The sequence below is a fragment of the Condylura cristata genome, unplaced genomic scaffold (assembly GCF_000260355.1).
Source record: "Condylura cristata isolate star-nosed mole 26May11 unplaced genomic scaffold, ConCri1.0 scaffold00018, whole genome shotgun sequence".
NCBI lineage: Eukaryota > Metazoa > Chordata > Mammalia > Eulipotyphla > Talpidae > Condylura > Condylura cristata.
The window spans coordinates 8,625,968-8,651,210 of record NW_004567119.1 but is presented as its reverse complement, the minus strand read 5'-3'; the positions used below and the strand labels follow the sequence as shown (position 1 = coordinate 8,651,210).

At 48.4% G+C, this 25,243-nt stretch overlaps 1 protein-coding gene across 1 annotated transcript in view; it reads right to left on the bottom strand.

The window, feature by feature from the left end:
• Window positions 1-25,243, bottom strand: part of ARHGAP10 (Rho GTPase activating protein 10) — a 220,674-nt gene that overhangs the window by 157,807 nt on the left and 37,624 nt on the right. Inside the window, exons 2-3 of the mRNA XM_004685315.2 lie at window positions 9,980-10,075; window positions 9,847-9,908 (exon numbers count right to left, since the gene is read on the bottom strand). Coding sequence (XP_004685372.1) covers window positions 9,847-9,908; window positions 9,980-10,075 — 158 coding nt within the window. The remainder of the gene's footprint in view (window positions 1-9,846; window positions 9,909-9,979; window positions 10,076-25,243) is intronic.

Sequence of the window (25,243 nt, the reverse complement as noted above, 5' to 3'; positions counted from 1 at the left end):
AAGCTTTTCTGTGTCTTGGTCTAGGCAGAACAGTTAAGTCAGTGAGGTACTAGGTCGTGCCTTTCTAGCCACTCACTACTGAGGCTCAATGGAGTCTAATGAAACACAAAGATGTCTGCTCGCCTGCCTCTTTATTTTAAGCCTGGCCAGTGCTCTTGACCCTAAAGGAATGTATAATCTGAGTGCAAAGGAGTGTCCGCTGTATTCTCCCATGACCTTCCAGATACTTCTCATCTCACTAGACCAAAGGGAAAAGTCCTCTTCAATTCCAATGTCAAGAATAACAGCAGAAACTGTTCAGCAAGGACAAAGTCCTTGTTTTGCCTTGAAACAGAACAGCAAGAAAAGGTGCCAAGGAGCTATCAAATTTAGTTAAATGTAAGGACTGTTCTTCCCAAAAAAAATGTTCCTCCAAAAAGGAGGGGGTCATGGGGGAGGATTGTCCATACAAGAATTCACATAGAGTCTCCCTAAGGAGCATATGTGCCATTATTATTTTGATCAATTAAAGCATGGTTTGGGGAATCTTGCTTGCCTTGAAACAGCCCCCTTGATGGCTAGTTTAAATGCTCAGAGATCACAGGCCGGTCAGGTTACAAAAACAGGGGAAATGGCTGGGAAAGTCTGTGTGCTGCGCCCAGCCAGCTCACTGGGGTGCCCGGAACCGCAATTCATCAGCTGCATATCCCAAATTCACTACCACCCTTCACTGTTGTTCAGACAGCCCCAGAATAAGAAGTCTCCCTGCAAGTCTTTATCGACTCTCTGTCCTAACCTGTGAGCAGCTTAAAACCTAACAAAACAAGGAGACACAGCAGCAGGACTGCCAACAGCTGGCCTCTGACTCGCTGCTCTTAACATTTAGCCACAACCTGCTCACAGAAAAAGCAGATCTGAGTTATCAAAAAACTGAGGTTTCCTTTATGTTCTGGCTTCTACAAATTAATCATCTTAGATTTATTTGGCAGGGGACAAAGAGGCAGGGAAACGGGGAGATTGAAAATCTTCAGGCAAAAGCTATTGTGCACTTTAGGAATGAGTTAACCTAAAAAGGCCATGTAGCTCTTTAACCTTGGTCTTCCTTCCCTCTGTGCTTGAGGGACAGGAAGGACCTAGCTTTTTTTTTTTTTTTTTTTTTTTTTCAACAGAATTAAATACTCGGGCAGAACACCATGAGAAGGAATGAATCCCATCGAAGTGAGTGGCCAAAAGCAGCTGTGAAAGCTTGAAGAGAGAATTTGATGATTTAATGTTTAGCTCTAAGAAGAAATTTTTAATTGCTGGAGTGAGTGATATTGCTGGGCTCTCATCTACCAAATGGATGCCCATTTGTGAATCTTTTTTAGTAATTTTTGTTCTTCAGGACTTTTAATTCCGCAAAGTTGTAAAGAAGTAATCAGTGTCACACCTATCAAATAGTAAGAGGAACCTTACTATTTGGAATAAGGAATACAAGGCAGTGAGTGGCTGAGTCGAGAAAACACAAGCAGCTCAGAAAGTAACAACTGTGACTTTGCCCAACGGCAGGCTCATGCCCTTCTGTGAGGCTGGGCTGTGTGCGCCATCCGGGAGCCGGGAGGAAGGGCCGCTCTCCTGGCCCCTCACCGGCACCCCCCACCGCCAGCAGCAGAACCACCACGAACACCTCGATGTGCCCTCGGGTACCAGAAAACCACCCTGCTCAAAACAGGCATCCAGGCGCAGCTGTGCTGTGGCTAAAGTGGGGTGCTCCGTCAGGCCCAGAACACCAGAGGCGTGTCTGTGTGAGTGCCCTTCCTGCTGGCGGGACAGAACCGCCAGGGAGACCTGCCCGGGTTCTGCACACTCTGTTCTGGGTCAGTCCGGCCCGCTCAGCAGCGGGCCCCAGGGCAGCATCAGAAACCCCGATATGTATTGAGGAGAACAGAGTATTTATCAGAGAGAACAGCAAGGGAGCCAGGGGGCAAGGAGGAGCTGTCCCACAGCGAAGCAGGTCTGAGCGGGGGCGGGGCCGGCGGGGGGCTGGTGGACGGAGTCACAGCAGCGCTTGTTCCAGGGAAAGCTGGCACAGCTCGGCAGGCTCTCCCTGCGTGGAAGCCGTGGCAAGGGCTCCCCTGGACCTCTCGTGAGCCCCGTTATCCCTGCGTTTCATTCAACAGCAGGCCGCTCATAGTAGTTACTAGTTTATAAGGTATTGAGGGGGGAAATACTGCTAATGGAATCTTGATCTCACTGATCTTTATACTTAGGGTTTTTTTTTTTTTTTTACATTTATTGAAGAGGCTCTTTGAGAACTAGGTACTATATCCCTTTTCTAAAGATATTTCAAAAAGTTCTTTAGTGTCTGACTCCTCTGAACCACCTGTCATCACACTGACTCCGAGATGGTCCCCGACACGCGTCTCCTCTGTGTCCTTAAGAAGATGGGAAGGTGGGGAATGGGATCAAAAATGGGGGTGGGAGGTGGGAGGGAAGTGCACCGGACTATGGTGATAGCACACTGGTGACTCGGTGATGGGAAACCCACGGGGATTACAACTGAGATGAAAAAAAAATGTACAAAATGATGTAAAAATAAACTATCATATTATTTAAAAAAAAAAAAGAAGATGGGAATGGCATTATTTTTCAGGGGTCCTCCACTGTGGTGGCCAGGATTTTCTCCCATGGTGGAGATACACACTCTTTGGTACCGACACTGGATGCTCTTTGACACCAGAAGGTCAGTGGGCACATTTTAAACAAGATTTGGACTTCTGTAAATTGAAGGTGATTTTACCGACAAAAATATGGAGGTGCTACCTGGCCACACTGCCCAGGAGAAACCATCACCCATTTCAGCCATGGTAAAAGCTAGAGGGACGGGTACCAAGTCTCACAAGGAGCTAAAGGCAAGGAACGATGTCTCTGGGGACCAGGACAGGGCTGGAATACCCGGCTGAGCTCCAGTGCCCGCCCTTTTTCTTTTTTTAATGACAAGTTTTGCACAGTTCCCTCTCAGCTCTGTTTTAGGAGCCGAGGCCGGCCCTTCCCATGAGAACTTCATGGGAAGTATTTTCCTCCCAGAACTCTGGATTCAGCTGAGCCAGTTCCCACTGATGCAACCCCATCTCTGGATCAGACAATAAAATGAGTGGACTGGTTGTGTGTGTGTGTGCGCACGTGTGTGTATTTGTGTGGGTGTGTGGGGGTATGAGTGTGGTGTGTACGATGAGTGTGTGGTGTGTAGGAGAAGACTCCATGTCTTATCTGTGCTGTTTCACATCAGTATTAACTATCAGAAAAGCCAGCTGATTCCCCAGAAGCAGAGACTAAGCCTCCTTAGCCAACATCAGTTTCAAAAGAGAAGTTGAATCTAATGGCAACGAGGTTGTGAGACCACGGATGACAATGAGTCACCAACAGAGTCATGAGTTAAGGCCTCTCACGGAGGGAGGGGTCCGGGGAGCCTGGGCGCTATTCTTGCTCCTTCCAGGGTTGTGATTTGAGTTCATCCTGACTGTAGCCTTGGGGGGCTGAGGTCAGTAACACTGCAACGCTCAAAAGGTACAATCTTGAGAACCAAGGTCCCCAGTGACCGCCACATCTAATGGAAGTAAAATGGATTCACAAGAAAAAAGAAACAGTTGTGGGGGGAGTGCATGGAGGGGAGAGGAGTTGTCAAATTCAAAAGGCCAGTTCCAAGGAGAAAATTCTTCATAAAGTTAGGTCACTGACAACTTTTAAACTGACAGATATTTCTGTAAATAAGTTCAAGATGGATTTCTTTTCACCATCCGAATGTGCCTGCCAACAAAATTCCACACAAAAAATGTCGCTTTACTTGTAACATTAACTGATAGGGCTGATAGGTCATACACAATATTCTAATTAGAATAATATGAAATACAGCCTGATCACCTTATAGGAAGCCACAGGCCATGCAAGTAACACTACAATATCAAGTAACAACAAGTAACACTACAATTCCCTAATGCAGAAACCTGTGTCATTGAAATAAACTAGCTAGACTTCAAAATCTTGTGGCAATGACAGGTACAAGTTAGATTTTTAGGGACTCTTTTGCCTTCCTGTAGACATCAAGCCATCAAAAACAGTGCATACAACTTCTGGAAAGAGAGAGCACCAAAGACAGGAATGCCAGCCCAAGCCAGAGGCTGGTTTAAAAGCAAGTTTCACTAAAACTCACTAAAGTTATGGTGGAAGGCTTATTAAATCAGAGGCTCCCTCCCACCCCACCCCATCCCCCCGTGAGTTTGGGGTTCAGCATGTCTGGGGTGGGCCCTGGAGCCTGCATTTCTCAGCACCCTGCCACTCCCAGGGTGGCTGTGTGGCTGCCAGGCCCAAGGTCAGGGCCACTGCTCTGAAGTGTACACTGCCATGACCATTGCTCCCGCGATGCCAGAGCTTTCGCTCACCTTAACCGACACAGGTTATTATAAAGTACTTTTGGAGGAGACCAAAATCTGTGTCCAGAACCCCCAAAGCTGCAAGAAATCACTTAACCACATAGTCAGTGAGACACCTAAGACACCCGCATCGTCTTGCCTGGAAGTATCTAAACTTTCAACAAAGGCGGCCAGTATTCGGTTCTTGGGGGCACAGGCTCACCAGCAAGAAACTGGCCCCAGGCCTGCCGGAGTGGTCACTCTGCACTGGGTGAACAACATGAAACAAACAAGGTGGAGTCTCCAGTCTCCAGTCCCCCAGGCCCAGGGTCATCCCCTCTCATGGGAAAGGCATGCTGCTGGTAGGCCAGAGGCCACCTCGCGCCTGGCAGCCCAGCCAGCCCCCAGCTGCTCTGGACGAGAAGGGAGGCCCGTGTGCCCCACGACCAGCTCCCTGTGCTCTCCGCTGGCATCCCTCCTGGCTGGAGCTTTCCTAAAGCTTTGGATCTCGCCCAACAGCCCTGATTTTCCATTACCCTCAGAAATCGACTGGTCCTCTTCAGGCAAAGGACAAAGACTAAAAGAGAAGTAGAGACAAATAGGAAGGGCTTTTCAAAGAACATCATCCCCACGACAGCACTATTTTAAAAGTCCTCAAATTCCTGGACAGCTGCCCACCCCAGATAAGAACGCCATGTCCTGCCATGCCAGAGAGAACATCTCGGGAATCTGGCAGCCGAACACCACCCGGGGCTCTCCTGGGAGAACAGGCCCGGAAGTGAGCAGGGCAGTTCTGGCCACAGCTATACTCAGCTCCCCAACTTGAGGTATCCACTTTCACAGGCGAGGGTGGCAACTTATCAGCAGAAACCACTCACTTGAAAACATCTTGAAAGGGACGATACTGGCCTCTGGAAGGGCGAGGCACAGCCATTCATAAAAGCTGGACTTTGGTGTGCGGAGGGAAACGCTCTACCTTCCCAGGCTGGCTTCTTCCCACTGCCGCCACCACCAACTCCTAAGCACAGAGCTGGACGCTAGTGGGCAGCCAGCAAACATGCTGTCCCTGCTCCCCAAGCTCAACGAGGTTCCCCTCAGAGGAGGAAAGCAGTACTTTACCCCTTCTTTCTTCACCTGGCAGATTCAGATTCATCCACCAACTCAGCCCAGGAACAGCCTCTAAAATCTAAGTCCCCTCCCCCAAATCTAAGTGTTAACTGTCCCCTGGAGCACCATTATGCAAACAAGCTAAATGCCAGCAAAGGAGGAGTGGAGAAAGCTGAGGTGTTCTAATTCACTTTCTTCCATTCTCCAGGACCACACTGGACCTGTGTAAGGGAGAGCCTTCTCCTTCTTCCGATTCAAATTTTAACTATCATGGGAACAAAACACACCCTACTGCGTGAGGGAAGGTAATGTGGGAATCATACATCCAACAAGAGGTTGATCTGCAAATAACATCAAGCTCTCATACAACTCGATAACAAAATAGCCCAATTAAAAAATGTTCGGAAGATCTGAAGAGACACTCCTTCAAAGAGAATGCACAGCTGGCCAACAGACCCATGGAAAATGTGCTTCATCTCTTATGATTCGGGAAACACAAATCAAAACAAAGCACAATCATCTCATATCTGCAGTAAAAGCTGTTATCAAAAACATAAGCAACAAGTGCAGGAGCTGATGTGGAGAGCAGTGAGGCCTTGTAGTGTTGTTGGGGATGCACCCGCTCCCCAACAGTTTTTGAATCCCCCAAAATTAAAAGTAGAAATTCCATACAGTCCAGTTATCCCACTTCCAGCTATTTACAAAAAAAAAAAAAAAAAAAAAAAAAAAACATGAAAACTGATTTGAAAAGAGATCTGTGTCCAGTGTTCACAGAAGCTTGGAAAAACAATCCCAGTGGCCCATCGACAGACAGATGATTGGCTAACCAAAGGCGGGTCTGGACACAGGCTGTTAATTATTAAAAAAAAAAATCTTGGAACCCAGCATTCACGACAATATGGATGGCCCCAAAAGGTGTTTGGCTTAGTGAAGTAAGTCCGAAGGAGAAAGGTAAATGCTGGGTGATTTCACTTCTATTTGATTTCAAAGCAGAGGGATGATCAATAAAACAAATAAGCTTTTAGGTTATAAAACCAAAATTAGTGGTTACCAGAAGAGAGGAGATGGAGAAGTCAGATAAAAGAGGTCAACGGCATGGTGAGGAATGCGATTGGGCTTCAAATGGTTACGTAACACTATGGATTTATGGTGATGGACACTTGATACCTATATACTGTTAGAAAAACAGTGATAAATTAAAAAACTGGTTTTAATTTTAGGCTGGTGTCTGGTAAAGTATCAATGATGTCTTTCCTAGTTATTCAAAGCTATTTCAAGAAGCAAAAGTAGCTATCATTCCAAGCATTATTCATGGTATAAACAAGTGATCACGGACTAGAAAAAAAAAGTGCCCAAGTATCATCAATATGGGTTAACAGCCAAACTTCTCTACTGTGATTATTTTAACTCAGTGAGATCTCAGAAAGAGTCCGACCTTAAAGGTCTTTGAAAGCTAATAGAAAAGATCAAGAATTATTCTCAAGGGGGAAAAAACAAGAAAGTGAGGGAAAGGAAACCCACAGATGAGCAGAGGCTGAGCCTGAGCAGCCAGATGCAAAGCGCTTAAGCTCTAGACTTAAACAAGACCACCGGGGCGGGCGAGGTGGCGCGTGAACAGCCAGTAAGACCGAATCTGAGCGAATGCTCAGGAATGTTAAGGAATCCTGGTCCTGTTTCTAGGTGGGACAGGGATGGTTCAAAAGCCCAGCTCGTCTTTCGAGCCACAGACTGGGGTGCCCAGGGATGAAGCCGTATCAGCCAGTGTCGAAAGAATGGGAGGACGGGGCACAGGAGAAGTAGATAAGACTGGCTACGTGGCCACTGAGGCTGCTACTCAGCACATACAGTCCAGTATTTCTCTCTACTTTTGCACACACTTAAAACTTCCCAAACGAAACATGGAAGCGCCCAAATGCCCAAAAGTAGATGACTGGATAAAAAAGATGTGGTACATATATACAATGGAATATTACTCAGCAACCAAAAGAGAGAAACACATGTCTTTTGCAGCAACTTGGATGGAGCTGGAAAAGATCATGCTTAGTGAGATAAGCCAGAAAGAGAAAGAAAAATACCGGATGGTTTCACTCATAGCAGGAGTATAATGGACCAGGCGAGAAAATAACAAAATTAATGAACAACCATATACCAGAGACATTTGGGGGGGGGGGTGGAGTGGGGAATGGGATCAAAAACGGGGTGGGGGGAGGGAAGTGCATGGTATTATGGTGATGGCACACGGGTGACTTGGTGATGGGAAACCTGCGGGGATTACAATTGAGATGGGGAAAAAAATGTACAAAATGATGTAAAAAAACTTTTGTAATAAAAAAAAGGAGAAAAAAATAAATATAATGGAAAAAAAAAACAACTTCCCAAACCAAACAGTTGAAAACAAACAGATACAGATGTCCCACTCATTGCTTGGCTGCTCGGGGTCGCCCCTCCACTGCTTTGGCGCTTAGGTGGTCCCCGCGGCCAGGCAGGCAGTGATGGCCCCACAGAAGGCCCCTCCCGCCTCTCTGAGGCGCCCGCCTGGTGCAGGCCTCGCTGTCACTTCTCCCCGGCAGTGGAATCCGAGAGCTGTCATCTCCCTCCTCCCCAACCCCCATCACAGCTGAAGGCAGAGTCAGTAAGGCAGAGACTGAAGACCTTGCTATCCACAGCACCAACCTGGAGCGAGGAGCACATTCCAGCTAGTTGACTTAGCCGCGTCATCGCAAGAAATAAGAGACAGAAACGGAGTGTCGGGATGGTTGGTGGGTCACCAGCATGAGAGCAACCCGGCTCCTCCTCACAACCTGTGCCCAGGGCCTTCCCTTCCGCTCCAGATGGAGTGCTCCCCCACCCCCGCCCGAGTCACCCCCTCCTGGGATTCCTTCTGTAGCACTCACTGCTACCGATAATGGCTCTATGTTCATGATCACCTCCCCTTTCTGGAATACAAGCCATGAGGGCACGGGCTGGGACTCGCTTGTCTCGTGGCGCTCAGAACAAGAACGTCGATGCCATCAGCCCAAGCTAAGGAGAGACACTTCGCGCACCCACATGCTGGCGCCCACTCTGAGTGCAGAGGCGACGTCACGGGGCTATTTTTATCCATCCCCACATTTAGACTTTCCTAAACAGCTGAAAAATCAGTGGCCGCAGGACTGTGTCTGTTTGTGTCAGAAAAACCTAACAGACCACAGCCCACCTCCTGCCTGTACAGGGTTTGCAGCACGTGCCAACAGTCACGGCGCCTGGAGACAGTAGATGACACTTGGGCTTTCGGTGGCCTAGGTCACTGTTCAACCAAACCCCCCTGCTCCCTGAGAGCACATCCACAAAGCAGAAATGCCCACCAGCTACCACCTGGCACGCACAGAACATCCAGAAAACTGGCCACGAGGGCAGGAACTCAGTGTGGCTGTGGCAGTCACGACCGCCCTGTCCGGGGTCTGAGCTGCCGTTTCCTCCTGGGTTGGCAGTGGCGGCCCCAATGAAAGTGGGCAGAAGGAAGGCGGCACAGACACACCGCCGGCGGAGGCTGAGCAGCGCAGCCATCACAGGCAGCGGTATTACCACCACCGCACCTGAACCCACGCACACACCCACACGTCACCCCAATTCTAGGTCATACCCATTCTCCAGAACAGAAAAAAATAGGTCGCCATTTTTTTTTAAGCCTCAGAATAGTGTATGATATTTACATAATCCACTGGCAGCAGGATTAGAAACCACGTGAGTGTGAAGCAGGATACCAGCCATTAGAATGCAAAGACAAGCTTGTGAAGGAAGGTGGGAAAATATTCAATCCCCTCAAACTCATACATGGATGTGTTAAACATGGGCATCTACCCTAGGCACCAGGCAGGTGGAAAGACACCCCCACCCCCTACTATGATTATGGCCCCGAATCCCCAGGCAAAGTGGGCTTTCCGGGGCGTCAAGCTCATGTCCTCTCCCCTTCCCACAGCCCAGAAGTTGACGGAAGGACGTACAAGTCAGGTTCTAACACTACCCTGATGAAGACCCGCTGGCCTGGAAGCTTGCTGGCTCTTACCTTCCTGGCAAGTGGTCTGCCTGAGATGCAACATAAATGAAAGCACCCGACTGCTAGCAAGAGTCTAGAGCACCCCGAAGCAGTACACCCGCTAGTTCACAGACAACGCAACAGGAGCGTGCTCAACGGGAGCAGAAACTGGGCTGAGATCTCACCAGTCGGTGCCGCTGTGGGGCTAGAAATCGGGGTGCCGAGAACCTCACCTGCGTCTCTTCCCATGACCTCTGCTCTCCCCGATCCAGAAAGACATCAAGTCTTCCACCAGAAGCAGTTTCTAAACCCAGACTTTCTCCCCCTGAAAGTAGGACTTTATGTCCCACAACTCACCATGATTTCCCTCTGTTCTTCCAGATTCTTCAAAAAATTTGAAAATTCACGTAAGGAAGCATCTGTAAAGAGAAAGGAGTGAGAAGCAGTGGTCCAGACAAAGGAAAGCAACTACAATCTCGCACTCCCATACCTATGCAGCGCTCGTCATCAGTCTCCGCATCGCCAATGAACTCGAACTTGAAGTCTCTGAGTGAATGTGCAAACTTCCGCTGGGCTGCTGAAAGGCCTAGAGAGAAAGATGAGAGATTACTTGGGTCCTAGCCTGGAGTCAAGGCTTAAAGGAAGCCTATTCCTCTGAAGTCAAGAGAGCCTCAGAGCTGGGCCCTCCCCAGTGGCGCAATGGATTAGGACACAGCACTGCAAGCTGGCCGCAGCCGCTTCAGCGCGAGTCAGGCCCCAGCCCTGGAGCTGACCCAGCAGACATCTCCTGACCGGCCCGCGGCTCCCTTCAGCAGTGTACTTCATCAGTCTGCCTGTTCTGCTCCCCACTCTGTCTCTGGTGAAGCTTCTCACCGCCTCTGCACCTCTGGCCTGTACCCCAGTTCTGTATGCATGAAAAAATAAACCTTTAAAAAAGAGGTGGGCCCTCCCTGGTGGCGCAGGGGTTAAAGCGCAGCACTGAGAAGCTAAAGCCATTCAGCATCAGTTCGATCCCAGCCTGCCCCGGAGGTGACCACATGGCGCGGCAGACCTCTCCTGACCCGCCTGCTGCTCCCCTCAGCAGTGTGCTTCATCGATCTGCCTGTTCTGCTCCCCACTCTGTCTCTGGTGAATCCTCTTACTCTGCTTCACCTCTGGCCTGTACCCCAGTTCTGTACGCATAAGTAAATAAATCTTTAAAAGAAATAAATTTTAAAAAAAGAGAGCGTGCATGCCCCAGAGCTCTCATCCACTTCACACGTGCAGAAACTCCACAGATATGCTGGCCAAGGCCCCTGCATCCTGAATCTGGTGCCCTCTTTGGGCTGCCTCTGTCCTCTGTGCCACATAGCACCCATCAGGTGCTGGGGGAATGTTGATTCCCTGCTCTACCCTCTTCTTCCTCAGATCTGACTGTTCCCATTATTCCTTACAGCATTTTTTGGCCTTTTAATGCCCACTCAGGTCAGGACCTGCCCATAAAATGCTACAACACCTGAGAGCATCCCCAGGGCTTGGGGAGCTCTGGCTGGAGGCCAAGATCTCAAACACAGGATCCTGAACACCCAAAGCCGGCTAATCAGATAGCCTTCCCCGAATGTCAAACATAACCCAGAGAAACCCAGAAGATTTGAAGACAGTTCAGTGCCAACAGCAGCAAGGAGGTAACTAAAGTCCACGCTTAAATGTTAGAATTTGCTCTGCAAAGGCCTACAGAGCTCTTGCATCCTTTGTTGGAGACGAAACTATAGCTGACCCTTGAGCAATATGGGATTGAGGTGTATGGGTCCCCTTACACACAGATTATTTTTCTACTTCTAGCATTCGTGGTTTCAACCAGCCATAAATGTTGGTTGGCCAAAATTGAATCTGTTGCTACAGAACCTGAGAATATACAGGGCCAGTAACTATAAGGGGCGTGAATTTTGGTAACTTCAAGGGTTTCGAAACCAAACCCAAAGATACCAGGGACCACCCCACCTCAGTGTGGTGCAAGGGTCAGTAAACTATAGAGATAAAAAAAAAATCTAACTTCTAAAACAGGCTAATACTTGCCTTCAGGTCATTTGACTTGTTTGTTTGTTTTTATCTGAGAGAGAGAAATCTCCATGGTACAGTGGAGAGTTAAAGCTCAGAAAGGTAAAATAATTTGTACCAAGATGCACAGCTCAACACAAAGACTTGACTTTACTCCCGTGCCACAATCCACAGTCCAGGCCCTGTCCTGGGATAAGCTCCACCCCAGCCCTAAGCCTGTGTGTGTGCCTTCTCTTGGCCTGCAGACTAACAGACTGTGTTAACGTGCAGTTTTACATCAAGCAAGTAAAAAGCTGAAAAAACCCAAATATAGTCCAAAACTGCTGATCCGCACACTCACATAAAAAATAACTATGGACAAGAAAGTGAAGCAACCAATGTCAAAGCTGAGAGCTGTTTTCGGTGGGAAGCTAAAATAGGACCTATTTTCTTTTTTCAGTCATTACACAACGGCTGACAAGGAATGAAAGCCAAAGAGTTTAACATTGACATTAACAAAATAAAGTTTAACACTTTCTATCCAGAAAGACTCAAATGAAGAACGCGAACGAGGCAGCAAAGTCATACAGGTATGCTCCGTGTCACCACCCTCCCCTACCTACTGCTCTCTTTAAAATGCCTGGCTATGTGGCAGGGTAACACCAAGCCCGGGTGTGCACGAAAGCAAAGCTAACGAAAAAGAAGTAGCGTGACCTGCACTGCTCAAAGTCTCCCAGGCTGAATGTTTAGGTCCCATGTCTACAGACTAATGGAAGCCAAAACACAGGCCGTACGAGCTTTCCCGGGGTGAGGAGAGATGGGGAGCCAGAATGGAGACTTGCTGATCAAAATGCAGGACACCCCATGGGCAGATCCAACGTCGCTGTCAACCTGGGCCTGGAGGCCTCCAGAACTGGTGCTGATGGCCGCTGTTTGCCCGCCAGGACCTTCCAATGAGGAAGTTGATTTGTCAACCCAGCACCAGAGACCATGGCCAAGACATGTGCAAGCAGGCACCTGGCTGGGTGAACAGCAAAGCTCTCAGGTTCTTCCACTTTCCTGCTTTCAGAGACCGGCCCGGTAACCAGGTTGGAACCACACACTCTCACGACATCCCCACACCACCAGTCAAACAGGGATACTTGAAACCTCCCGTGTTCTGTCGTTCTGTGCTTGAAGATAAGAACCCAGCCACAAGGAAGTGGGCCTGTCTCATAAAATCTGAGACACAGGCTCCTTTGCCAACTCTGTGGGCTTCTAGAACTTTTTCCCAAATAAGTAAATGGCACTTAGAAGCTCACATTCCTTTGATAACATAGTTATTGCATCCCTACATGCAAACAGGCCGCAGCGATGCCATGCAACACTGCCACCCATTCTGCGCATCAAAGCATGTACCAAATTCCTCATGTGTTTTGTTTGGAGACACACAGGACAGACGCTAACAACTTACTGTGGTTCGTGCCAGATGCACGCCAAGGAAACAAGGATTTAATGCAAGCAACGTGGAAGTGAAACAAAATGCCTTGAGACGGCAGCCGGCTTCAGTTTCCTTCTTGCTTTCCAGACCCACAGAGCCGGCAGCAGCACTGTGCACAAGCAACATGGCCTCTCCACTGAGGTCAAAAGAGTCAGTCAAGAAATGAGAGATCCCACTTTGTAGACTAAAGGGGGGAAAAAAAAAAAAAACAGCGCAAGCGCCTCCCGAGCCAGAATACATCACCGGCCAGTTGAGGCCCAAAGGCCGAGTCACAAGCGGCTCCTGGAAAAAAGGTCACCGTGTGCCTCACCCCAGCTCTCCCCATGCGGGCAGACTGGACTGTTGGTCGAGTGAGTTCTTAACCACAGAATGCACAGAGTCTGCCGTCACTGGAGTGATCGGAACTGACAAACGTGCGGGGTGAAAGGGAATCAGGCTGAGTCCATGAGGCACCTGCCGGAGCTCCCAGGCACAGCCTCAGGAGCCAACTCAGCTTAGAAGCAACGGCACAAAGTTAGTGGCGTGGGCATCTCATCATGAAGAGCTCTCCAGGAGAAGTGAGCTGCTCTCAACGCAAGTCTCACTCTCACTTGCTACAAAGACTCCCCTAGGGGGCCAACACTGGAGATCCCCACCCAAACTTCACACCCCCCTTCCGTATCTCACTGCACACTTCTGGCACATGCAGGGAGCCCAGTCGAGGCGCTGACTGCAGAGTCCAGCCACCACGGCCATCCTACAAGAGGGGTGATCACCTCACCCGCTTGGCTTTCAAACTGTCCTGGGCCACGGACACGCTCTGCTCAAAGAACATCTTACTTCCAGAGTGACGACTGATACACAGAAACCCTCTTTGAATGAGACCCGGAGACCAAAAGAGCAACCTGGGGAACCAGCTAACTACAGGTCCCCAAGAGCCTGGCCGCCACGCCCCAGCTGGGGGAGGGACTCCCCTTCAGGAGCTGACCCTCCCAAGGCTGGCTCCGGGTGCAGGGCGCGTCCGTCACAAGAGCTGGTCAGCAACAGCACTTAGCAAACTGCCCGTTCATTGCTGTTTCAGCATAACCCGATTTGGGTTTTGGCACTGTGGTAGCTGGTAGCTTTTGTTTGTGGTCAGCAAGAGTAAGAGCAGATGAAACCGCCAACCCTCAGCAAGAGTTACCTACTGCTGCTGTAACTAATCACCACAAATTTGGCTACTTAAACTAACACAAACTTACTACCTTGCAGTTCTGGAAGTCAGAACTCCACGGTGGACCCCACTGCTGGACTCCAGGGGAGAACCCACCGCCCTGCCTTTCCCAGCTTCTGGAAGGGCAGAACTCCATGGCTCACGACACCCCCCCCCCCCGCCACCAACTGTGTCATCTGATCTCTGCTGCCATCATCACACCTTCCTTGGCTCTTCTAAGGATCAGCATCACAAGGGGATGATCAGGATGGCCCAAGATAACCTGGTCCTACAAGTAACCTCATGCGCAAAAACCTTTTTGCTTAAAAGAACATATTCACAAGGTCCAGGAATTAGGAAAAGACATGCAGGGGGCCATTAGGCAAAGCAGGTGGGAGTACCTACCGCACCTTGTCAAGCGAGGCTCTCTGCCTCCAGTGACGTGGATCCCTTTAAGTATCACAGCAACTCTACAAAGCTGCGACCGTTACTATGTGGGGCATAGAAGAGGAAAGTGGCGTGCAGCGTAAAGAGGTTGCCCAAGATTAAACAGCTATAACTGGTAGACCCAAGAGGGAGTCAGAGGTACTCAGGGAGTGGGGTGAAGAATGCTGCTGTATGGTCCCCATCTCCACAGAATGGCACCCCGCAGAACCCAAACTGAAACTCACAGTCTCACCTTCCCTGTACAGTTGAGACATGAAAGCACAACTTTGGACTCTAGCTCAAGCCCACACACACCGAGTTGGAGGAGAGCTCCAGCTAGCTAGGTCTCAGTGAGAGGCCTAGACACGGGGAGCCCGGGAAGGCCAGGAGCAGCAGGAACAGGTGCACTCACAGGAGGAATTCGTGGTCCTGAGTGAGGAATTCACGGCCCACAGGACAGCTGCACATGTCTGGGGAAAGCTGCACATGAGTGCTGGAATCGGGGTGGTGTGTGTTGTGGTAAGGTTCTGGGGGTGGTGCCTATTGTGGCAAGCTGTGGTGGTGTGTGGTCTGGGGTTAGGGGAAGTGCTTAAGTATGAAAAGGAACACTGAGGACAAAACTGTCCCGACGGCCACCTTCTCTAGCTACACTTGACAAAAAAACAAGAGAGGATGCCCAGCCCCACCGTCAGCATGATGACAAGACCGTGCATTAGGATGGCGCAACATAGCCAACAGGTTTCTAAATCTGAGCACCACACACTGGTGGCCCGTCAGACTCATGTGATGTGTCCATCCCTTTCATTAAAATGTTAATGTCAGTCTGTCAAACCGTCTGGCTACCACTGGCCCTCTATTCCCTACTGACTTCTGCGCACTGGTCTCATACGTAAGTATTTACCCAGCCCCTGGGGGAACTGGAATTGCGGTCTCACTCCAAACCGAAAAGTCTGCGCAGGGAATGTAACCTTCGAGACCATCTAGTCTAACAATCCTAATTTACAGAACGGAAAACAAAGGGGTCATGTTGGTGATGAAAGCGGAACTGCTCTAGACCCCAGACACAGCTTCCAATACCCCCTTGAACGTGGCTGCCTGTAGCGTCATTCCTGTTATAAGTGAGCTAGTGTCTCCCCACCCAAAATAAAGAAAGACAATTCCTATGTTCAGGCCCTAACGCCTTGTACCTCAGGTTGTAACCACCTCATTTGGAGATAGCATGTTTTTTTAGAGATAATATGCTTTTGTTCTTTTTATTTTTTTTTTTAGTTTTATTTATACATACAGAGTTAGACCACAGGTACAGGGCTGGTGCGATAATTCGCCAGAGACAGAGTGGGGAGCAGAACAGGCAGATTAATGAAGTACACTGCTGAGGGGAACAGCAAGAAGACAGGAGAGGTCTGCTGTGCCATGTGGGTCACCTGCAGGGCTGGGGATCAAACTTTCACTGAAGCTGCCGCGGACAGCTTCACAATGCTGTGCTCCAAACCACTGGGCCACCAGGAGTGGCCAGGAGATGGTTTTTATAGAAGTAATCAAGTTAAAAGTGAGGTCAGTAGGGCAGGCCCAGCTCCACCACAAGTGTCCTCAAAAAAGGGGAAATCTGGACACACCCGTAAGGGGAGGAGATAAAGGGACAAGCAGTCCTTCTAGAAGCAAGCAGAGGTACAGAACAGCTCAGCAGGAGCCAACTCTGCTGACACCTTGCTCTTGGACGTCCAGCCCAGGAAGGAAAGATAATAATATCTGCGGTTCAAGTCACTCAGTCTGCGCTCTTTAGTTACAGCAGCCGCAGCAAACTAATACGTTGTCTGTGTGTAGGAATATAAGGTAAACCTGTGGTTAAAGGCAACATATATACAGAGAACACCACCTGCAAGTATTGTATTCAACCGATCAGGAACGTTAAGCTCAATGACATGTAGCATTCAAACGTTTTGGTGTGGATTATAGGAATTTGGTCAACAAAGTGGTTTCCAAAATGTCCTAAGAAAGGACAGACACAACAGACAGCAAAACCACAAGCAAGGGATAGAGTCAACACGAGCTGAGCTAAGCTATCAGCCACGGTGGAAGCCTAAGGCCCACGTGGCGACAGCAGGAACAGGTGACAGGTGCAGGTCAGGCTTAGTGCTGAGAGCTTCGCTGTTCTGCCCCAGGAGGAAACCCTCCATAGCACAGGTGAGAAAAACTTAGTGCAACCGAAGCCAGGAGCTACAACACAAGAGAAACTACACAACGCCCCATTTCTCTCAAAAGCTGCAGTATTTTTTAAAGTAAAACAAGACCTAATCCCATGAGAGATTAAAATCTGTTTCGTCCTCCAAGTTAAATCGGGAACAGGAGCTAAAAGAAATGAGCGGGAAATAACCTGCACCCACCAAGCACTCAGCGGTGTGGCACAGACCTGGTCTCCCACTGGTGGCTGGAGCAGCTGGAGGATCCCGGGCAGGTGACAAGCTGTCCAAGCTTCAGTCTCATCACTGACAACTGGGAACAATGTTACACCACCAAGTGTAGGAAAGGAAAAGAGTGAGTCAAAGGTCACTAAGTTATCCTGTCCGGGACGGAGGACAGGAAGTCAAGAGAGGAAGTCAATTGGGGGGGGGGGGTAATCACTGCCTTTTGGGGAGTTTTGGAAAGTAGCAAATTAAACAAATTCTGAAGGCAGCTGAGGATAAAGGTCAAGGACAGCAATTATAATAGTTACCTGCAGGGAAGGGAAGAAAGAGAAAGCGAAAGTACACAACATCAGCTCTGATAATAAAGCATTAAGCCATGACTCAGGAATGACCTGAATCAACCGAAGACAGAGGGGCCAGGAGAATGAGGATGCCAAAACCCAGCCTTAGTGTAACGTAAAACGACTAGCTGCAGAGCACAGGTGTATGGTATACCTGAAGGCTGCTGAAAGTAGATCCTAAAAATTCTCATCCAAAGCAAGGGGAAAATACTTTTTTTCCCTTTTGCATATAGATGAGATGGATGCTAACTACATTTCCCAATATGTAAATCAAGTAATTATGCCTTGTACCTTATACTATACTGGTGGACACTTACAGCTCAATAGAACAAAAAATGAACCAATGTTGGGAAAACTGTCATCACTGCTGTTCATGAATTGAGGGATATTAAATCAATGCACCACCCCCCCCATATTCCCAGAGACCCACCTAAGCCAATGTAAGTTGAAAGTTAAGGGGAGGGAACCTAGTATAGGGTACGGCAGAACATGTTATGCCTCCCCTGCTGCCAATAAGACATCACCACCCCGTAAGTAACAGAGACACCTCACTGGAGGTGGGGGTGAGAATGGCGGTGGGAAAAGGCACTGTCTGAAGCTAACATTCTTTGATTCCAAGGCAATCCAACTGATGCCAAATTGCTGGCGTTAATCTCAATTTTAGCATCACAGCTCAACCATGAATTTAGGGAACATATGAAACAGAAAATTTTACTCCAAATTCCACACCACTGATTCAAGCACAGGGATTACCCATGCTATGGTTTTACCATAAGTGAGGGAGAAAGTTCTCCAAATCCAGTATGTTTAATTCTCTTCTTCCACAGAGAGATCAGACTTCATTCTCTACAAGACTTCATATGTAGGGAAGAGCAAGCAAAGACAGAGGCAGTAGCAGGTGCCCAAGGACACAGAGGGTGAGGGGAGACTCCCTACCCAAATGGTGTTAAACAAAGCCAGAGTTTGTCTGGTCCCATCTATTTGTACCACATTCTTGCTGTGGAAAATATCAGGGAAAGGACATAAATGCCTCCTGCTTCCCATTTCAGATCACCCCAGTTTCAGATCCTATTTTCTTTAAAACACTAGAGGCTTCAAAAACAATTACAAATAACCCAATGATGAGCTTCTGGGTTTCTCTATTTCTCTAGCTCTGCAGTGGAGGGGAAAACCCTCTTGGGGAAACAGTGCACTGAGTATCTAATTAGCCTGTGGAGTATAGAGAGATTGCCAATAAAAGCCACACAGAATGCTAAGTTATGGTATTAATGTGTTGGGGGGTGCTACCAATCTTAATTATATTTTTTACTCTGTGAAGTAGACTATGAATAGTATCAATGATCATCATAGGACTTTATTTTGCAAAAAGGGCCATTTTGTAAAATCATAGAGAAAAACAAATAATATACAGTAAAATGGAAGAAATGTTACTTTGAACTTTTTTAGAACTGCTCAGTATTAAAAAGAGGAGAAATATACAGCATGTCATCAGTCTTTGTCAACAAAATCGACAAATGAATTCTTTTGTATTCCGACAAGTTTTCCATTCGGGTATAAATTCTTCAATGTGTTAACGCTATGAAGCCTGGAGGACTATAGTTCCTACCTAGGTAATTCTCTGCCTGTTTCCCACTATAACACAAGGACTAGATTTCTCCAGAGCAGCCAGCAGTGGGATCCCTGGGTCAGCCACTTCCCCAGAGTGGTCCTCAAGTCTCCCTGCCTAGAAAATAAGGCAGCTCAATGGTATGAGAAAATAAACATCAGAAAGGTAAAAAATAAATAAATACTAAACTTTTGAATTGCCTTCACAAAGTCAACATTTCAGAATGAATGACCAGGGACAAGATAGTGTAGACTTATTTCTCTGTTCTTCCCTGTTAAGCATGATCTATCTAGAAATGTGGAAAAGGCAATCAAAGGGAAATTCTGAAAGAGCTACGAAAATAAATGAACTGGATTATTCTTCCAGAATTGGGCAAAACCACAGCAAAGGGGTTCTTGCATTCGCCCCCCCTGAAAGGGACCCCTTGGACTCCCCAATTTCCCAACCTCCACCCAAGAAAGTGCAGCCAGGCCCAGCAGGCTCATTCCTCCCCCAAAAGGAAGGAGAGGTCCTCTGTAAGCATCGGGAAAATTTACATCTTCCGGAAGGGGGCTCAATCTAAAGTCCTGCCAGGAATAAGCAAGTGGGCTTCCCTAGTCGGCTCAGGGGCAGTGGACCGAGGCAGGAAAGCCCAGGCATATATGGCCCAGCCATAAGTCTCTGGGTCATGAACCCGAGACTCCTTCCCCTTGCCCATGACCTTGGGGAAGACAAGGGGCCGCAGTTGAATGACCTGACCTCAACAATTGGCCAGACAAAGAGGACTCTGTCCCCCACAGGCAGGGAGACCCCACCACAATCAATCTCCCTTCCCCAATGACAGACACCAGTGGGCCAGCTTAGGGAAACCCCTTTCCACAGCCAGCGCCAGCAGGGAGCAACAAGCTCCAGCCAATAGAACCAAGCAGGTTAACACAGCACCAAAAGGCTCTGAAAACTAGCCTGTCATTGGAGCCACAGCCCACAAATGGAGGCCAGGACCTGTGAGCTAAAACGAAAGCGGGGACTGCTTGTTAAAACAAAAGGTTGCAATGGAGCCAGACTATGCTGACATGTCCAGACAAATCCAGATGCAGCGGATAATCACTTCACACTAAGAACCAGGAACACCACTGCTGGAATGAGAAAAGCCAATGAAATGATGCTCCGCCTGATAATAAAGCACATGTTGAGTACCTGAGGACCATATAAAACAAAGAGTGATTCATGTTTCAATGCCAAATTTAATCAAGCCAGTGGAAAAATACAAAAATCTCAAAAAGCAGAAATTATCAAAAACAAGTGGAAACGTAAACAAGAAATGACAGAAATCAAAACTCACGTGATGGTCTCAACAGCTGGCAGAGAGGTCAGGGGGAGAGTCCGTGAAGTAAAGAACAACCTAAACTGAGAGAAAATTGGGTGAAAATACGAGCCCAGCCTCAAGACACTGGGACAAGGCGAGATCCACCATCGGCATCAGGATCTGAAGAGGAGGGAGTGGAATGACATGTAAAGAATATTCAAAGAGATGATCATGGCAGAAAACGCGGCGAGAGTCACAAAGTACAGATTTAAGAACGTGAGCAAACTCCTGAATCAGGAAACGCCCAGAGAAATCCAACGCTGAGGGGAATGGTAAACCATGCCAGCCTGGCTGAGTCCTGGAGAGCTTGGGAAGAGGCAGCCGGAAGTGGTGCTCCACAGCTCCACAGAGGAAACACCCACCCACGTGACAATGAACCGCTCCTGGGAAACCCTGGAGATCAAAGGAAGTGGCATCTTTCAGCCCCAGGTGGCCTCCTGTCTCAGAGGCTTAAGCAAATGAAGTACACCGCCCCCCCCAAAGCACAAAACCTAACAGGACGAATGACAATCATGAGAGGACTCAACCACAACTTCAACATGCACTGGTGCTCTTCTGGTGGGAACACCAACCGCATGCCAGGCACCGGGCTGTGATGACCGCAGAACCCAGGAACATCCTCTGTGGGTGCAGGGGGAGCCGCCTTTGCGCAAAGGGCGGGTATTTGCGGCTATTACAGAACAGAGATGACTTAACCCCAAGTTTTCAAAGACAAAAGGAAGATCCCAATAGGAGCAGAGGGGAAGATTACGGGCACCCCCGCTCTTACAAGGCCTTTCTGCCAACCCCTCCTTCCCCATGAGCGAATGCTCCCCTCCGGGGAGGGTCATAGCAGCTATACCACACGAACCAGCCAGCCAACTGCACAGTAGCTAGAAACTTAAAACACGTAGTTCAAATATTAAAGTTGAATCATTTTTTTGGAAAGCGTAGAGGGTTACAAGCTAGGGTCCTCCCGGGAGGCGCAACAGTTAGGCGCAACGCTGCAAGGCTGGCCACAGCCACTGTCGCCAGTTCGAGTCCCAGCTGGGGAGGTGGCCCACATGGCACAGCAGACTTTTCCTGTCTCGCCCGCTGCTCCCCTCAGCACTGTACTTCAACAATCTGCCTGTTCTGCTCTCCATCTATCTCTGGTGAATCCTCTCATCGCCCCTGTGCCTCTGGCCTGCACCCCAGTTCCGAATGCATAAACAAATCTTTGAAGAAGAAAAAGGATAACAAGCTAGAAACCACCCAGGATCCAGCAGCAGGGGATCCCACAAGAGGGGCCATGTGCTTCCACGACCGAGCAACCCGGGAACAGCAGAGGCACGTCTCAAAAGTCTCCCAGTTGTATTAGGTTATGTTTGTTACTCCCTAAGGATCTTGGGCCATTTCAACCCTCTCAGCCTCTACTTTCCTCATCGATAATATGGGCGTCATGGGCCACCAGCAATGATGGCAGTGGATAATCCACGAGGGCACATAATGCAGCACTCCAAAACAGTACAGACTGTGTCCGTTTCTGGAAAATAAAAGTTGCCGGCAGAAGTCAAGTTCCATGAGGGGGGCTTCTGGGGAATTTAGAGTAGGGACTGTTCTTGCTCTGGGTGTATTTAATTCATGGGAGGCCGGGCAGCTGTACACACGGAAAGTGCACTTCTCTATAATGAGCTAGTTTTCTGTAAAGAGCTTTTTAAGTGGTGATAATTATAGGCTCCTCTTCATAGGGATGTTGTAAGAATTAAAATGATGTAGAGATTAACTGTATATAAAATGTGTGCTGCCTAATACACAGGTGAGCATACAATAAAGATCAGCTACTGCTGGAATCCTCCCATGCTGACCGCATGAGAAGCTCTATTAATGTTGACTGAACAAATTCCTTGGGTGAGATGAAGCACTTCCAAGTGCTACAAATCCCAGAACTACTTTGAAAATTTACTGTTGCACTTGGTTCGCACCCTAAGAATTTGTATTCAAATTCATCACCCCTGCTTTACACCTTTCTGGGGACACACAAGTAGCCTCATCAGACACCGAACAGCAAAGAGACTCCACAGACTTCTGGGGAGGCCACAACTTGGAGAATGTTCTATGAATGGAAGAATTATCGGAAAGTTATAGAAAAGTAAGTACAAAATCAGTGTCATTTCTTTTTTTTTTTTTTGATTTATGCATACAGACTGGGATACAGTTCAGGCCAGAGGTGCAGGAGTGGTGAAGGATTCACCAGAGACAAGGTGGGAGCAGGACAGGCAGACTGATAAAGTACACTGCTGAGGGGAGCGGCGGGCGGGTCAGGAGAGGTCTGCCCTGCCATGTGGGTCACCTCCGGGGCCAAGAATCGAACTCGCACTGAGATAGCTGCAGCCAGCTTGCAGTGCTGTGCAGTGTTTTTATGTGTTGAAAACTTAACTTGTGGGTGAATTTTAAGTTCTGCTGAACGCACATGTATTTCTACTTGCTCTCGTATTCTTCTGTTCCGAAACTACACTGGTGTGCAAAGGAGCATAGGAGCCAGCTCCGTCACTCCAGGAAGTGTGATACTCTGGAGATGTGTAAACAGACACAGATGTGTTCCGGGACAACTCGGCCAAGGAACAGCATGGACTCGGCTAAGTTTCCATACTAATTCCTGGAAAACTTGGGCTCGTGAAGCCCAACAAATAGAGAACTGTGCATCGTGATATGAGAATGAGATCAGTGTTTTCATCCCCTACCCAGAGCACAGGCTGAGGCAACAAAGTTTTCTGAGTTTGAGTTGGTGGGCCAGTCCTTCACCAGAGGTCAGCGAGGCTTGGGGGCAGATCCTGGCTCAAGGCTGCGCTCTCTCCACATCAGCGTTAAAACTGCAAGTGCAGGGCCCTCCCTGGTGGTGCAGCGGGTTAAAGCACAGCACAAAGAAGCTTAAGCCACTTCTGCATGAGTTCGATTCCCGCCTGCCCCGGAGGTGACCACATGGCGTGGCAGACCTCTCCTGACCCGCCCGCTGCTCCCCTCAGCAGTGTACTTCATCAATCTGCCTGTTCTGCTCCCCACTCTGTCTCTGGTGAATCCTCTCACCCTCCGGATCTCTGGCCTGTACCCCAGTTCTGAACAAATAGATGGATAAATCTTTTTTTTAAAAAAAAATGCAAGCGCCTTCAGTCTGACTCCACTGAACACCCCACCAGTGGACTGCTCTGTGGTTAGGTCTTTACTTCCTTCTCAAATTCCAGGTATTTTCCCAATTGTTTAAATAATCACAGCTCCGCATCTCATTGGATATTTGTTACATTTTATCCAGTACTGTTAAGTCTTTTATAAACTGGGCCCCTTGCTCTGTAAGTGCAATGTACCCTCCATCAGCTCTGGCAAGATGAACACAGACAAAGTTCAAGTGAAAAGGAACTCACGATCCAAATTTACAAAATGCACAAGGAAGACAATTCACCACGAATAAAGCATCTGACACAGAGCTGGAATTAGACTATGCTCTGAAATAATAAAACTATGAAAGCAGTAAATTTAACATGATTACAGATATAAATGCTGGAATCAAATACACATGAAGAAAGATACCGAAAGCTGAGTCCACCTGGCCATCCAGAAGCAGGCTGCTCCCACAAACCACCCTCCCCACCCCACCCCCACCCTTCAGCCAGGCAAGCTCATGTGCTCCTCCTCTAGCCTTGTCACCAGCTGGCACTTACAAGGAAACCAAACGATACTAACCAATCCCACTAAGCCAACAAATGTTTGTGAATGGTAACTTTACACACAGAAAGCACCACAGGCTAAGTAGGAGCTTCAGAATAACGTGACCCACAGGGGAATAAAGTTAAACGCCATCCAACATTTTCAGGCCCATACAGTATTCAAGATACGATCTTTATCATGGCATCAACACTCACATAGATGGATGCTCATAAAAGAATGGTTGTTGTGACAAAAAAAAAAAAACTATAAATAACCAAAATGTATATGCAAAGCTGAAGAGACAGGAAAATTGAGTGTACCCAAGTCAGTGCAACCACCTGGCGAGCCTGCAGTCAGAGCACACACAGAATGAGGTGATGGGGGTGATCAAGTTCAGGACAGTGTGTGGGGGGGAGAGGCAGGGACCCGTCAGAGGTGCAGGCAGTCCCAGCCTGCTGGTGACACTTCAGCCCGTGCTGAGCTGCCGGGTATTCAGGACACCAAACACGGGGATGGCTGAGCAGGTCGTGCAAAGCGCAGTGATGCAGTGTCAAGAATCGAGAATTTTGAGCAGTCTTCACCCAGTCACCTCAGTCACACCCACCGCCACCAGTGAAGAAGCAGGGGAGGTGTGATGAGCAGCCCACACACACATGATGAAGGGCCCACAGGCGGGTGAGAAGATGCTCAATCTCACAGCATCGGGAAAATAGTGCTGTGACCAGAGAGAAAGAGAAACATCTTTCACCCAACAGATGTGCAAAAATTAAAAAATCTGGCAACACCAAGAAGTCAAGGAGATGCTAATCAACAAGAGCACAGATCTATTGTGGGGTGGGAAGTGTGACCTGTGACCCCGCACAAGGTCTGAGTCATAAAATGAGCTCAAATAGATACCTCTGAATACACAAGCAAGCAGGAAGAGAAGTCACTGACAATTTATTGCCCTAGTCATCTGAGGATCTTAAAATAAGTTTCATCACATTTCTGAGTATTTACGTATAAGAAAAATGACACTCTGGATCACCTCTTCAACTCCTGACAGCCATTAAAAAAAAAAAAAAACCAGTATTGCCTTGAGTTACGTTTGTGTCCTCCCCCCCACCACCAAAAATCGGTACATTCAGGCTCTGAGCCCCAAAGTGATGCTGGGGAACGGGCCTTGGGGAGGTCATTAGGCTCAGCGGCGGTCAGGAGGACAGGGTCCCCAGGGTGTGTCAGCATCCTTCTCAGACGAGAGCAGAGCTAGCCCCGGTCAGACAGAGGGCCACACGAACCAGGAAGTGGTTTCTCACAAGAACCCT